Source organism: Sinohyriopsis cumingii, chromosome 2 (genome assembly GCF_028554795.1).
Source record: "Sinohyriopsis cumingii isolate HCF-2022 chromosome 2, ASM2855479v2, whole genome shotgun sequence".
Taxonomy (NCBI): Eukaryota; Metazoa; Mollusca; class Bivalvia; order Unionida; family Unionidae; genus Sinohyriopsis; species Sinohyriopsis cumingii.
In genome coordinates this window covers 60,740,053-60,752,843 of record NC_142962.1, presented here as the reverse complement: position 1 = coordinate 60,752,843, position 12,791 = coordinate 60,740,053, and the positions used below count along the sequence as shown (strand labels likewise).

The 12,791-nt window shown below is 36.7% G+C and overlaps 1 protein-coding gene across 3 annotated transcripts; it reads left to right on the top strand.

The window, feature by feature from the left end:
- The first annotated feature begins 1,529 nt into the window (after window positions 1-1,529).
- On the top strand, window positions 1,530-11,647 carry LOC149805002 (deacylase AADAC-like). Of its 3 annotated transcripts, none has more exons than XM_089935702.1 (7): window positions 1,530-1,645; window positions 3,569-3,730; window positions 6,587-6,697; window positions 8,352-8,469; window positions 9,084-9,147; window positions 9,534-9,655; window positions 10,985-11,647. In XM_089935702.1, the coding sequence occupies exons 2-7, from the start codon at window positions 3,590-3,592 to the stop codon at window positions 11,638-11,640; spliced, it is 1,212 nt and encodes a 403-aa protein (XP_089791828.1). In that variant the 5' UTR covers window positions 1,530-1,645; window positions 3,569-3,589; the 3' UTR covers window positions 11,641-11,647. The 3 variants fall into 3 exon arrangements, with proteins under 3 accessions (XP_089791828.1, XP_089791847.1, XP_089791837.1); XM_089935721.1 differs by lacking the exon at window positions 1,530-1,645 and adding an exon at window positions 2,042-2,155; XM_089935711.1 differs by lacking the exon at window positions 1,530-1,645 and adding an exon at window positions 2,078-2,165.
- The last annotated feature ends 1,144 nt before the right edge of the window (window positions 11,648-12,791 follow it).

Below are 12,791 nucleotides of genomic sequence, written 5' to 3'. Positions count from 1 at the left end.
AATGGTTTATCTGAGAGGTCTAATTATGTCATGGTTCCAATAGGAATGCGAGTATCCGTTATAAAATACATAAATTCACATTAATATGATTTTGTATTATTATCAGGTTTCGAACTGTCCCTAGTTTCGTTATGTTGAATTACGACAGACGATATATGACGTCAAGAAAGTGGGAATATTTTTCGATCTCAGGAGAAGAAAAAAATCTGACACGTATTTAGGTTGGGTATTATATTTTATTTGAAGGAAAAGAGCTCTCTACCTGTACTAGACATTATAAAAGAGGGCAGTCACCAAGACGGTTAATTACGCAAAGAGGAGAGAGAGAGAGAGAGAGAGAGAGAGAGAGATAGATAGAGAGAGAGAGCGTTTCAGTTTCATTTTGTTGATATAACTGATTAAATTGTTATATTTTACATACTCGGGATTGTGTTGTTCTATCCTCTGTCCCTGCTAAGATCTTTATTATTCCATCCGTTAATTACATATTTTATTCTATTTTTTACTCGATCCGGGCAATAACACAGTGGACAATCATCTCCTAGATAACGATAACCAAAAAGCATAAAGAGTGGTGATCTCAGATCATCTCACCTCTGACACAAAACCCAAGGATTTCATTACCAAGGAGAGTCAAATGTTGAAGTTTTAGTGTGACTGTTATCAGCAGCAGGATTATTCTCTTTCTATGAAATAACCAGAAAAATTGATCAAGAATCTTCTCCGCTGCGTCTGCTTCCGCCATTCTTTGTCATTGTCACTGTGTAAAAGTATCGCTTCTGATGCGTTGGTATGTTATGACTGACCCGTATGAGACGTGGGTTACCAGAATATAGAACATGGAAAAGTTATGTCTAAGAAGCTGCCGTCATATAATAAAAGGAGAGAGAGAGAGAGAGAGAGAGAGAGAGAGAGAGAGAGAGAGAGAGAATGAAGGGCGGTAAATCTAGAAACGATAGAGAGGGTGGGTGAGAAATTTTAATATCAGGTATGATCTGAACATGGAAAATGAGAGACACATAGACATCAGGGACAAAAAGGTTATACAGCATATATAGTGATGGATAATGCATGAGGTGCTGCAAAGAAGAACAGAGACGTCAGTTTCGTTGTGAAAAGTTTTTACCAAAACACATAAATCCGGACAGAAAGATTTCATTATATTTCTGATGAATAACGCTGACCTGTTTGCCTTGAACGTTTTACGTTAATAAATTAATGTTATTTCTGCAACAGCTGCTAAGAGGACAGACGTTCAATTTTTGTTGTGGGTGGGGTTGAGTTTTTTGGGGTATTTAATTTAGGACCCTTTACGAGCTTAAAAACTGTTCTTGCTGTTTTATTGCAAATTGAACCTGTTATTTATATATATTGCAAAGAAAATTTCTTGATATATTGAAACAATATATCCGTTCAAAAGAAAACACCACCCCACCATCCCCACTTATGATAAATGAAATGGTCAGTCCGTAATATAGACCAACTTTAGGGGTCATAAATAAGGTAAATTCAGCTATGCATTTGTCCACGGCGGATTCATATGTACGTACCGAAATAGGTCATATGATATCAGAGGTTTGCTTAACGGAGCTGCGATACATGTACAGAAGAAGCCTAGGATCACATAGCTTAAACTGGTACTGAGGTAAGGATGCGATGTTAAACGCTTGTAGATGGTAATTGCACTTGCCATTTCGATTCAAGACTAATTATGCATATAGTGCACTCGCAATTTCAATGCAGAGTGTTTATGTTTGTTTTGTTTTTTTTGTTTCGGAGTGAGTCTGTTAAACACATGGGTTGGAGATGCCTGGGACCTAAGGCAGATAATCGTGCTAGTCGTACGACAGTAACACGGACATGTTGAGGTTATTCAGAGTACGAACTCGTACTTCCCTAAGGTCAATAGTGGCCGCGCCGTATTCACATTTATCGCTTGTACATTGAGTTTATGAACGTTCATCAAATTTACGGATGAGAAGGAAAGGGGGGGGGGGCTTAGAGACATTTACGTTAAATAATGACAGGCTATCTGTGTTAAAAAGAACGAGGAAGAGAGGGCGGGAGGTGCGTACAGACCAATACACTAAGCAACGGTAGGCCTTTGTGTTAGTGCTGGCGAACAGCAGAGGGAAGGGGCGCACAGGAAAATTCAGTAAGCAGTGGTAGGTCAGCGGTATAAAAGTACTTGTCTACATATAGCATCTACAAGGGAGACAGATTGTGAGTGGAAGATAGTGATGGGGCCACATTTTTAGTTGAAAAAATATGCTTACTGTAAAAGAAAATAGAAAGTATATTTCACAGCGTCGTTATTAAGAGCTTTGATATTTAAATTATGGTAGGTCAGCAAATGTACTTTTAAAATGTTATTAATTTAAAACAAATTGCGTTTAAGTGTCGTAAAATCACATTATTGTGCTCTTTATCAGACGTTACGAGTCCTTGAACCATAATTTCGATTTTACGAATACTTTACCATATCGTGATCCTTTAACCGGAAAGACCAGTTAGCAATTTAAGAATAAATGGAAAGCTATATGCATTACTACTACAAGGCCACTTTCACTCGGAAACTGTCATATCTTCAAGGTCAAGGTCGGAGTTGAACAAATTTTGCGTTCGACTTAAAATGAAAGACGAACGATTACAGTTAATAAAAATAGTTTTCAGTACTCTTTTATAGTGCTGTTAACGCTGAATATAAATGAGTTTCGCGGGGTTTGGTCCCCGCTGATCCCTCGTCTATTTGTTTCCCCACCACCACCATACTATAATATTCACCCACCTTTCCAGCAGCTTGTACCCCTCTACTGATTTTAAAAATGAAAGGCATCAAGGATATAAAAATGCACAAGACTTAGTCATTTCATTTATTAATTTTTTTGTTTCTAACCTGAATTTCGCCAGGGGTTCTCAAACACTGTCGTCTTGTTTGCATTTCAATCCAAACGGAGTTTTCAGTGTGAAGAAAAAACACAGCGTGTTCACTGTTCCTGTTCGGTTCCTGGAGAAGTCTGTTGTAAATGACGGGACGGGGTACCTTGGACAACATATACATGGAAGGTAAAAGGAACTGTTGTCTGTATCCAGTATTTGCAATGTTTAGTTTCAATTTTTCTATATAAAAAAATTGAACAAAATGAAAATGGCAAGCATCAAAGGGAATGTGAAGAATGTCCTGTTTGGATTGAAATATGAATAAGATGAAAGTTTAGAAGCCTCCATTCGCAAATCAGGTTGGAAATTATCAATTCATGAATGAAATGACCATGTTTGGTGCATTTTTTTTATCTGTGATGCTTCTCGTTTTTAAAATTGGTAGTGGGGTACAAACTGCCGGAAGGGTAGGCGAATACTTAAATGATATTATGAATCCAGCCTTTCTTTTTCTTTCCTTCCTCTAACAATAACTTTAGAGTAATTTATTGTCTTTAATAGAGATATACCTTTTATTAAATGTATGGACATTGCTGCTGAATAATTGTTTTAAGGATATTTATTTATTTATTTATTTATTTATTTATTTATTATTTACTTAATTACGTATTTATTATTTTTACAATAGGATTTTGTAACATCGTCTGCAATGGGTTTGAAATCCATCGTACTGACTGGCTTATTTGTGTTGGGTCTAGCCTATTACTTCTACACTCCGCTTCCAGACTCCATTGCAGATCAATGGAAACTGAGACTGGTTATCGCCGGCTATCGTTTTGGCAATTTGTTGGTAAGAAATGGATCAAAATAAATCGGCATTGTCAGGGTCTACAAACTTAAAGGAAAATGGACTATTTTTGCTTTATATGTGCCTTGAATGAATATTCTACACTAATAGAAATATATATTAAAAGTTTATCTCATCCACTGATCAAGTTTGAAATAAATGGTAGATTAATTTCAAATATCCGAGTCAATAGTTTGGGGTATGAACTTTGCCACGAGGAATATCGTTGTGAAGTCACTAAGCTGCATCTGATCTTTTGACTATTTACCGATTTGCTTTGGCTATAAAGTTCATTTTTTACCTGTTAAGAAAACACAATACCGATGTCAAGCTCTATAGTAAATAACGAAGGTGGGTTTAAATTATGTACAGCTTGAACAGACTGCTTGAATGTAGCATTATCTGAAGTCATAAAATAAACCATATACAACCTTAACAGACTGGTCGAAGGTAACATTATGAGAAGTCTTAAAATAAACCATGTACAGCGTGAACAGACTGGTCGAAGGTAACATTATCTGAAGTCTTAAAATAAATCGTGTGCAGCGTGAACAGACTGGTCGAAGGTAACAATATCAGAAATCTTAAAATAAACCATGTACAGCGTGAACAGACTGGTCGAAGGTAACATTATCTGAAGTCTTAAAATAAATCGTGTGCAGCGTGAACAGACTGGTCGAAGGTAACAACATCAGAAGTCTTAAAATAAACCATGTACAGCGTGAACAGACTGGTCGAAGGTAACATTATCTGAAGTCTTAAAATAAACACTTACAAAGTTTATAATCCAACAAAGTAGATGTGTTGTTCATGAAGGTGTCAAACTTTACAGTGCTTTTTGTTTACTGAGCAGTTGCGCAGGTAAAAATGTAGCTCTTTCCCTCTTGAAATAAATACAGCGAAAACTATAGCCAAACGCGTCAACTTGTTCTTATTTGTAATATGGAGACTCTCAGACCTATCAAATTATCAATAATGAAACATCTGCCAATTTGTGTGGAAAGTTTGTGACTACCAAAACTAAAGTAACAAAACTATCTTACAGGGTCTGATGAGAGTGTACTGAAATATATTGTCAAAACTAATTTAATTTTAAATATTCTATAGTTGTTGGACTTAGATATAGTTGTAATTTTATCTTTCAACGATTGTGCAAAACATACTGTAAGCTTTCTGGTCCCATACTTCCATTAATCCACGATCATTAAGAATATCCATAACAAATATTTGCCATCCGGAATGAAAAATAACTCTGCAACGCAACTTTTTCAATATATAAAATCAAAGAGACTATACCAAAGGTTACCTTCCTTGCTCCAAACAATTCTCTTTGAAAAGCCGTTCATTCTAGCCTTAATATAGATGCTGACCGTAACTCTTCATAACTCATGATAAATAATATTCAGTGTAGAATGTCTTACCTTTAAAATAGTTTCGCAAAACTGCACCTGAAATGTCTCAGATATATAATTTTTTAAATCCCCACGACCTCTATTCCATAACGTAATATTGGTAAAATCATAGTATGAAACAATACACTTAACTTTCCTGCGTATTTATAAAACACAGAACATAAAATTTTTAGCTTGCTGAACAAGATTGATTTCGCTTTGTTAAGGTTACCCTTGATTGAAAATGCAAGACCTGGATGCTAAAATTCATTTTCCAAGTTTCACTTTTTCACTACTGTGGGTATAATTTAAATTTTCAATCCTTATTTACTTTAAAAATATTACTTCTTTGCTTTCACAAAATTTATATCAAGTTTCCAGACTGCAGCTCGGGAACAGATTGGACAAATATAGCTGTAGAAAAGCAAGTAGTGTTTGACTTCAGCATCTACGTTATCAAATAAAGTACGAGCTGCACCACTAAGATCAGTCAAACAATTTCGACAAGATCATTTTAAAACAAATGAGAAAAAATTGGATGAAACATTTTCACCTTCATGTACACCAACATCAGAGTGAAATTGTTTAAGCTTCTCTCGTACCGAACTTAGCATTCTTATAACAATTTTGAATAGAATTCAGTATTTTATGCCCAATAACATGTCTTAACAGTTTTTATCCAGAGTAAAATTATATTCACAGGGTCAAAGGCCCTTCGGTAGACAATAAATGCATAAATTAGATTTTTAAAATAGAAAATGTGATTAAAGGTATTGTAACCCTAACTAGATCAAGCCTGCTCGTCACATAACAATCCAGTATCTTCGAATTGTTGATCGACCTGCTTTAAAATGGATGCCAAACTAGAGTAGTTATTCCGCCGTTATTTTTACAATTAAAATAATCATCTTTACTTTATATGTAGACAAATATAGTCTAAAGACCAACTATTACGAATTATACCGCTGTGAAATATAATACATACAATTTTCACAAAAACAGTAATGAGTTTATCAACATAGATCGTCAAGAGGTCATTTAGAGGTCATTTAATCTTCGATAACCAAGAACTGTTCTTGGGGGCATTAATGCCTTTAAACAACACCTTAGATATGGACGATTGCTGCTTTCACTGTGAAGAGGTTACGAATAACTATACATCATGTACATCGCTAAGATGTAGATTACGGAAAATTAAACCGAGAACATGTCCCTTACAAAAGTGCTAAAAAGTACAACGTTTGTAAATACCGACATTTTGTACACTTGTTTCATTGACTCAGTTCTATTCCATCAAAAGCTTAGATCTATATTTATTTAAGTACTGTCTTTCAATTTCTCGCATTCGTTTGTTTCATTGGGATCTTTTAAGCTAACGCCACTCCATCCCTCCAACTCCCCCCCCCACCCCACTCCCCGTTGCTCAGTATTTTAACATTAAAAATGACACTTTACTGGTCTCTTTCAGGTGTCCATTGGCGCTCGATTTGGCATAGACAGTGACGTCATTCTTGCCAGAAGCATTTTTGAGTTTGTCTTCCGAATGACAGCCTACCCTGTTCATGATGATACTATACAGGTATTAATGAAATTCCTAGCAATGGGCATCTATTTTTCACTATAAGTTTCGTTATTGTACATAGTACCACAACTCTTTTTTTATAAGTTTTTGCTGTATCGGTAAAATTGTATTCAACTGCTTGGGAAAATGTAGCTCCTACTCCAAGCAGGAATATATGATAATTTGAAATGTTGCCTTTTCACTGAAATGTATTACACCACCATCATTTTGAAGGAAAAATATAAACTTTTGCGGATATGGAAAACAACTTGTGCTAAAAAAACAAACAACAGATGGGCATAATCGTGTTACAGCTGTTACTAGAAGACCTGTTATCTTCATCTATATCTATAGTAAAACTGTATCTTTTTGCATTCATTTTTTGGGGCTGAGTACTAGGATTTACCCTCAAAGTGTTCAACACACTTACATATCTATACTTGCCACACCAATATGGAACCGATTAATCCCCCTGATTGTTTGTGTCTGTAGAATAGATTTATTGCGCTTTCCAGCATGTTTTCTGATGCGACTAAAGGAGGCAGGATCCACAATCGCTCAAAGGTTAGCTTGCCGGACTAGAAACTGAATCGGTGTGGGTTAAAATACTGCCATTGGATTAGCGTTGGTCGGCTACCGAGGTGTGTCCGTGGACAAGCACTTTACTCCATTCGCCGTGGCACTGAGTAACCAACCAATGATGCTGTGATGTCAAACACCAAACAAAACCAAACGAAATAACGTTATCAAGAACACCAATAGGTTCCGCTCGGGTACTGTATGATTATATGTGTTCAGATTTACTGATGCTAATTTGGCCTTATATGGTGTACATTTATTTATTTATTTTATTTTTATGTTTTTAAAACTCATGCATGGGATGATTTGTAGCTTCAATCTTTTTCGATCGTCACAGAACCTTTCTTTGTATGTGCCTCTTTAATAGTCTCATTTACAAGTTTTAATTACAGAGATATAACAACAGATGCAGGTATTATTTTATGAGAAATAACAACATAGCAGGTTACATTGTTAAAACATGTGAACTGAATATAGGTCTTCACACTCAATAGAAACTGTTTGTCATTTTATTCCTATAGGATATGTTAGAGTAGTAGAATAGAAGCTTTCTTTGATGGCTGTGTCCTTAACATCTGCATATCCAAGCGACGTGCTATGCTAATGTTTTGTTCGATAGCAAACAAGTCCATTATTTACGGTATTCCAGTGTCACAAACGTACACATTCTGAATATCACTCGGCTTTACCCGACAAAGTCGGAATAAAATCAGAATATTAATGCAAGAAAACACATAAGGAACTCTATTTCGTCTCTGGCAAAATGGGCCACAAATAAGTGAGACGGAAAAGGGCGAAGATATTCCAATTGTCACTTATCTCCTTCTGCAGCCATACTGTGCCGTGTGATCAAAAAAATTTTTTATGGCGTCGAAGTAAATAGGATGTTTTAGGAACCTCCACGACAGTGGTCTAACATTTCGAGTTACATTTGTCAATCCGACTATCATTCCTTGTTCGGTTTTCCGTTTAGGTCAGTGTTCAGGTACTTTGATGGTGCATCCGTGTTTAATGAATATATTTTTTAGAAACAAAACTTTTGTAAAAGACCGATAATGTTCGATTAAAGGATTTAAAGGGTGCTTTTTGGCAGGTATATGATGACATATTTGACAACGTCAAAGTCAAACTCTACAAGCCAAAAGAAGTTCCAGAGCCTCAACCAGTTCTCATGTACTATCATGGCGGAGGATTTATCATGTTTGATACAGGTTTGTTGTATTTATGCTTACTTACACAAAATATAAATAGGTGCTTTTAAATTGTTTTCAGAATGGCTTCAAATCAGTCCTATTTCTAGTATCTCCTTGTTGATACCAATGTTTCCACTACGTTTTGAGTAATTCGAATAATGTTGTGTGCACGAAGTTTCACTTTAAAAAAGCATAGACAATGTGGGAAAGCGTTAATAATATAATCTTCTGACATAACATGGAATCTGGACAGGAAAATGGCTTTCTTTTTGTAAGGTAACTCAGTGGAGTCTAACAGTTGCAAATCATTGTACGCATCATATTTGTATGCACTAGCATTCATATCAAAAGACGAAGACAGTTTCCTTTATTACTCTTACATGCGCATGTCGTTGGTATTTTGATTACTGCTGAAGTGGAATAGCTTCTAATATACAGACCATTAAGCTAGTGGTTTACAGTTAAAGGAACAATGTCATTTTCATTTTCAGCAGTTAAAAGAAGTTTGACTTCTGTATTATAAAGGCTAGAAGACACTTGGAAGAATATTAGTAATTCATTCCGGACTGCAGATATGATTTAAAATCTAAATCGTTGGTGTGTCAAAATACAATTTCTTTTCTTATACATAGGTACCTACGACAGGCCACTGCGTTTGTTCGTACAAAATTCCAAGGTCATGGTCGTCTCAGTAGAGTAAGTAGCATGTTATCATTAGCATTTTTATTCTTCACCAGGACATTTGGTAATTAGTTCATTTAAACATATAATTCATTCATTCATTCAGTTTGTCAGTCAATCAATCCCTATTTGACAACGATTATGTGACAATCGAATGTCAATTTTCAGCCGGTAATTATAGTCTATGGATCAAGTAGCATCGTCATCGTCAAAGCCTCTATCATCATCAACAATATTTATAAAGATCTGAATAGAAGAACTGAACTATATGTTGAAATTTATCATTAAATCACGAACTTTTGTTTGAAAATAGTTTTTAAGCTGAGTTTCTCAGGTTGATTTTGTTGTCTGTTTTGTTTTAATAAAGCATATGACGTTATCGTATTTCAACGTTTTCACAGATATCGGCTTGCACCTGAGAACCCATTTCCGGTTCCTGTTCTAGACTGTGTCGCAGCCACTGTCCATTTAATGAGAAATGCGGAGAAGTATGGCGCTGATCCCAACAGAGTTGGAGTAGCAGGTCTGTAGTTTGTCTTGCAGCTTTTTCACCTAAAACGAACTTTATCATAAGAATGGACCGTTCTTTACCTGATCAGCATAATACAGGATTCAAGCTTTTAAAAGTTTAACTATTCTTCTTAAATAGACCATTGTAAGCACTGCTCTCTCTCTCTCTCTCTCTCTCTCTCTCTCTCTCTCTCTCTCTCTCAGTTAATGCATATCATGTTTTTCGTCCTAAGCTGATTCAGTCTGGAAGCATTTTGCAAATGAATCAAGAGCACAAAAAACTTCAAGTGTGCCTGGAATACCCATTCTTGGACGAAGAAACTCACTACATTAGTATATATTGTTCATTACAGAGAAGCCCATACTATTCTTTGATACTGGAGAAAATTTTCAGAATATATAAAGAGAGGCGAATTATATTCAGGTTTAAAAATACGTACGCTAAATCTTTGTGTTTTAAAGTTATCTGCTGCCAGCAAATTAATTTTTCCTCTTGCAATCCATGCGTGTTTAATTTATGAATCTGTGATATTCGGATGAATCTGTGATATTTGGATAAATCTGTGATATTTGGATGAAACTGTAATATTTGGATGAATCTGGGATGTTTGGAAAACCTTATACAGAAGATATATATTTGTTCTTCTGAACTTGAACGCCAACCTTACTTGTTGATGTATTTGGGTCATAACGGGAGGGATTGAAGGTGGAGAGGAAGTCTGGAGGGCATCTCTGTATGTATATAAATATAACAAATGAGGAAACTAGCCCGGACACTGGCCCAAATATCCGCCCTGTTCAAACGTTCGTTTGTTCCATGTTTCATTGATAAAAGTAATTTTTCATTTATTTCTGATACCGAATAGGTGATGAAAGACGAGAAGTCTGAGGATGCTTGATGAAGAACATGTGTTTCGCTTTTAGACAAAATGCTTTTTGACCACATATCTGACCCATCAGATTAACTGTGGGCGGAGCTTAGGTGCAAGTTAGATGTCGCAGGTCGATTCGTCGCTAATAAGCAAGAATTAAACTTTACAGACAATATCTTCAAGTTACTGAACAGCATCGATAAATAAATAACTGTCTAACAAATGTGACACTGTAATCCGCGCTTGATGTAGCCTTCGGTATTGGATAGAACGGATGCTTGATAATGTCTTGGGAAGTTTCCACCCTTGTTATATTTACACATGCATCACATATACACAGAGAAGCCCCCTCTCCTCCACAGCTGATCCCTCCCTTAATAACCCAAAGCCCTGCTTGCAGGATATGTAAGTAGATGATATCTGAAAGAAAGTTCTTTAGGTTTAGTCGTGAATCCTATTTACTATTTCAGGTGATAGCGCTGGCGGAGATTTAGCTGCTGCAGTTGCATGGAAGCTCGCAAGAGACCCGAACCTTTCCGATCTCCTTCCTCTGAAATTTCAGATTCTGCTGTACCCTATGATTCAAGCCTTTGACTTCCGTTTGCCATCCTATCTCCTCCTAGAAGGCGCCACAGCGGAAGTGATTCCTGGGGCAGCCATCATGGCGTCCTGGTATCGGTATATAACCGGCGAGCTCTCTGTTAACACCGCTGCACTCGCGGCAAATAATCACACCACACCCACCATGAAGAGATCAGAGTACGCCAGTTTTGTTAACCAAAGCTTACTTCCAGACGAATTTCGACTGAAGGAAAAGCCTGAAATTTCTGAACGGTATGATGAAAATCTGATTGCGAAATTCAAAGATATAATTTTTGACCCTTTGTTTTCGCCTCTCATGGCCAAAGACCTTTCTGGTCTTCCGCCAGCCTATATACTCATAGCTGAATTCGATGTTCTGCGTGATGACGGTTTGTTGTACGCACGCAGGCTGAAAATTGCCGGTGTAAAGGTACACGTGGATTTTCGTCTTGGCGGGTTCCATGGGATGTTTTCCTACACAAGGATTAGCAGTGGCGAACAAGTCAACAGGGACCTAGCAAATTATGTGGCTGAAAATATCTGATGAAACATTTTTGTGTTTGTTGTTGCTTTTTTGTTTTATTTAACCAGGTGATACTTTCCCTTTTTCAGCGAGTCTCGCAAAAGAAATCACTGTTGGAAAAAACACTTCACAACGCAGTGTGACTCTATTTCCAAGGTCAATGTCGCGTATACGCTGCGCTATAGTCGGTGAATATTTCAATCCGAAATGTTTTAGAGAAAAATTATAAACAGTGGAATCTTTATTTATAAATCTATACACTCCGTTCTTATATTCATAAGCAAAATTGAAACGTTTTTTGTTTCGATGTTGTGAATGTGATCATATGTAAACAGCATAGAGAGCTAATTCGCGTTTCGTTCATCCTTTAGCAGGAATTTAGAATTTCGCTACCAAAGATATGGGGGACGGATGATTAACAATCACTCTGTAGGTAAGGTCGGAGTTTTAACAAATATTTTGAATGGCACCGACAAAATTACAAATTTGTATTATTCACCCCCACACAACTAGAACAGTATTGCCAATCTTGCTGTGAGGTTCTATGTGACTCCCTGTTATGCGTTGGAGTGGGGTGCTCCCAATATTTATTTGAATTACTGTAGAATTCCCACCCTGGCTCGTTTTTGTAGGAAGTGAAATTAGTAATAAAGAGAGGTAAAGCTCCGAGCCCCCAGTCAGCAATACCGACAATTAAATTATTAAGAACACAAAGGTGAAATCCAAAAGAATAACAATTTAATACAAATTAAACGATATTAATTTCTCAACCAATCTACTTCCTCTCGACCATGTGACAACTTATTTAATCACGTGATTTTAGTGTGAGATCGCTTCCCCTGTACTCGGTTTCTACTCATCTGTGTTCACTACGCCAATTGCTTTCCTCCTTCCGGCGTTCTCCGATTCTTCCCCTTTCGTCTTCTTTCTCCTCCTCCTTTCTCTCTTTCTCTCTCTCTCTCTCTCTCTCTCTCTCTCTCTCTCTCTCCTTCAACGAGGCTTGTTCTCCGCCTACTTCTATTCTCTATTTCTCCTTCAACGAAGCTTGTTCTCCGCCTACTTCTATCCTGTCTCTCTGAGACTCGGGACTTGACTATTCTGTCCCCAAAAGCTTCCTACGAAAAACACAAGGACGTTAGCATTTGTGTTAGCAATCTCGCTCATACTAAATC

What these genes read in the sequence shown, in the direction of transcription:
- LOC149805002 (XM_089935702.1), top strand. Translation starts at nt 3,590, where the DNA reads ATGGGTTTGAAATCCATCGTACTGACTGGCTTATTTGTGTTGGGTCTA. An exon ending in GTCATGGTCGTCTCAGTAGA is followed by an intron (nt 9,148 to 9,533) that starts GTAAGTAGCATG and finishes ACGTTTTCACAG; the next exon opens with ATATCGGCTTGCACCTGAGA. An exon ending in CAACAGAGTTGGAGTAGCAG is followed by an intron (nt 9,656 to 10,984) that starts GTCTGTAGTTTG and finishes TTACTATTTCAG; the next exon opens with GTGATAGCGCTGGCGGAGAT.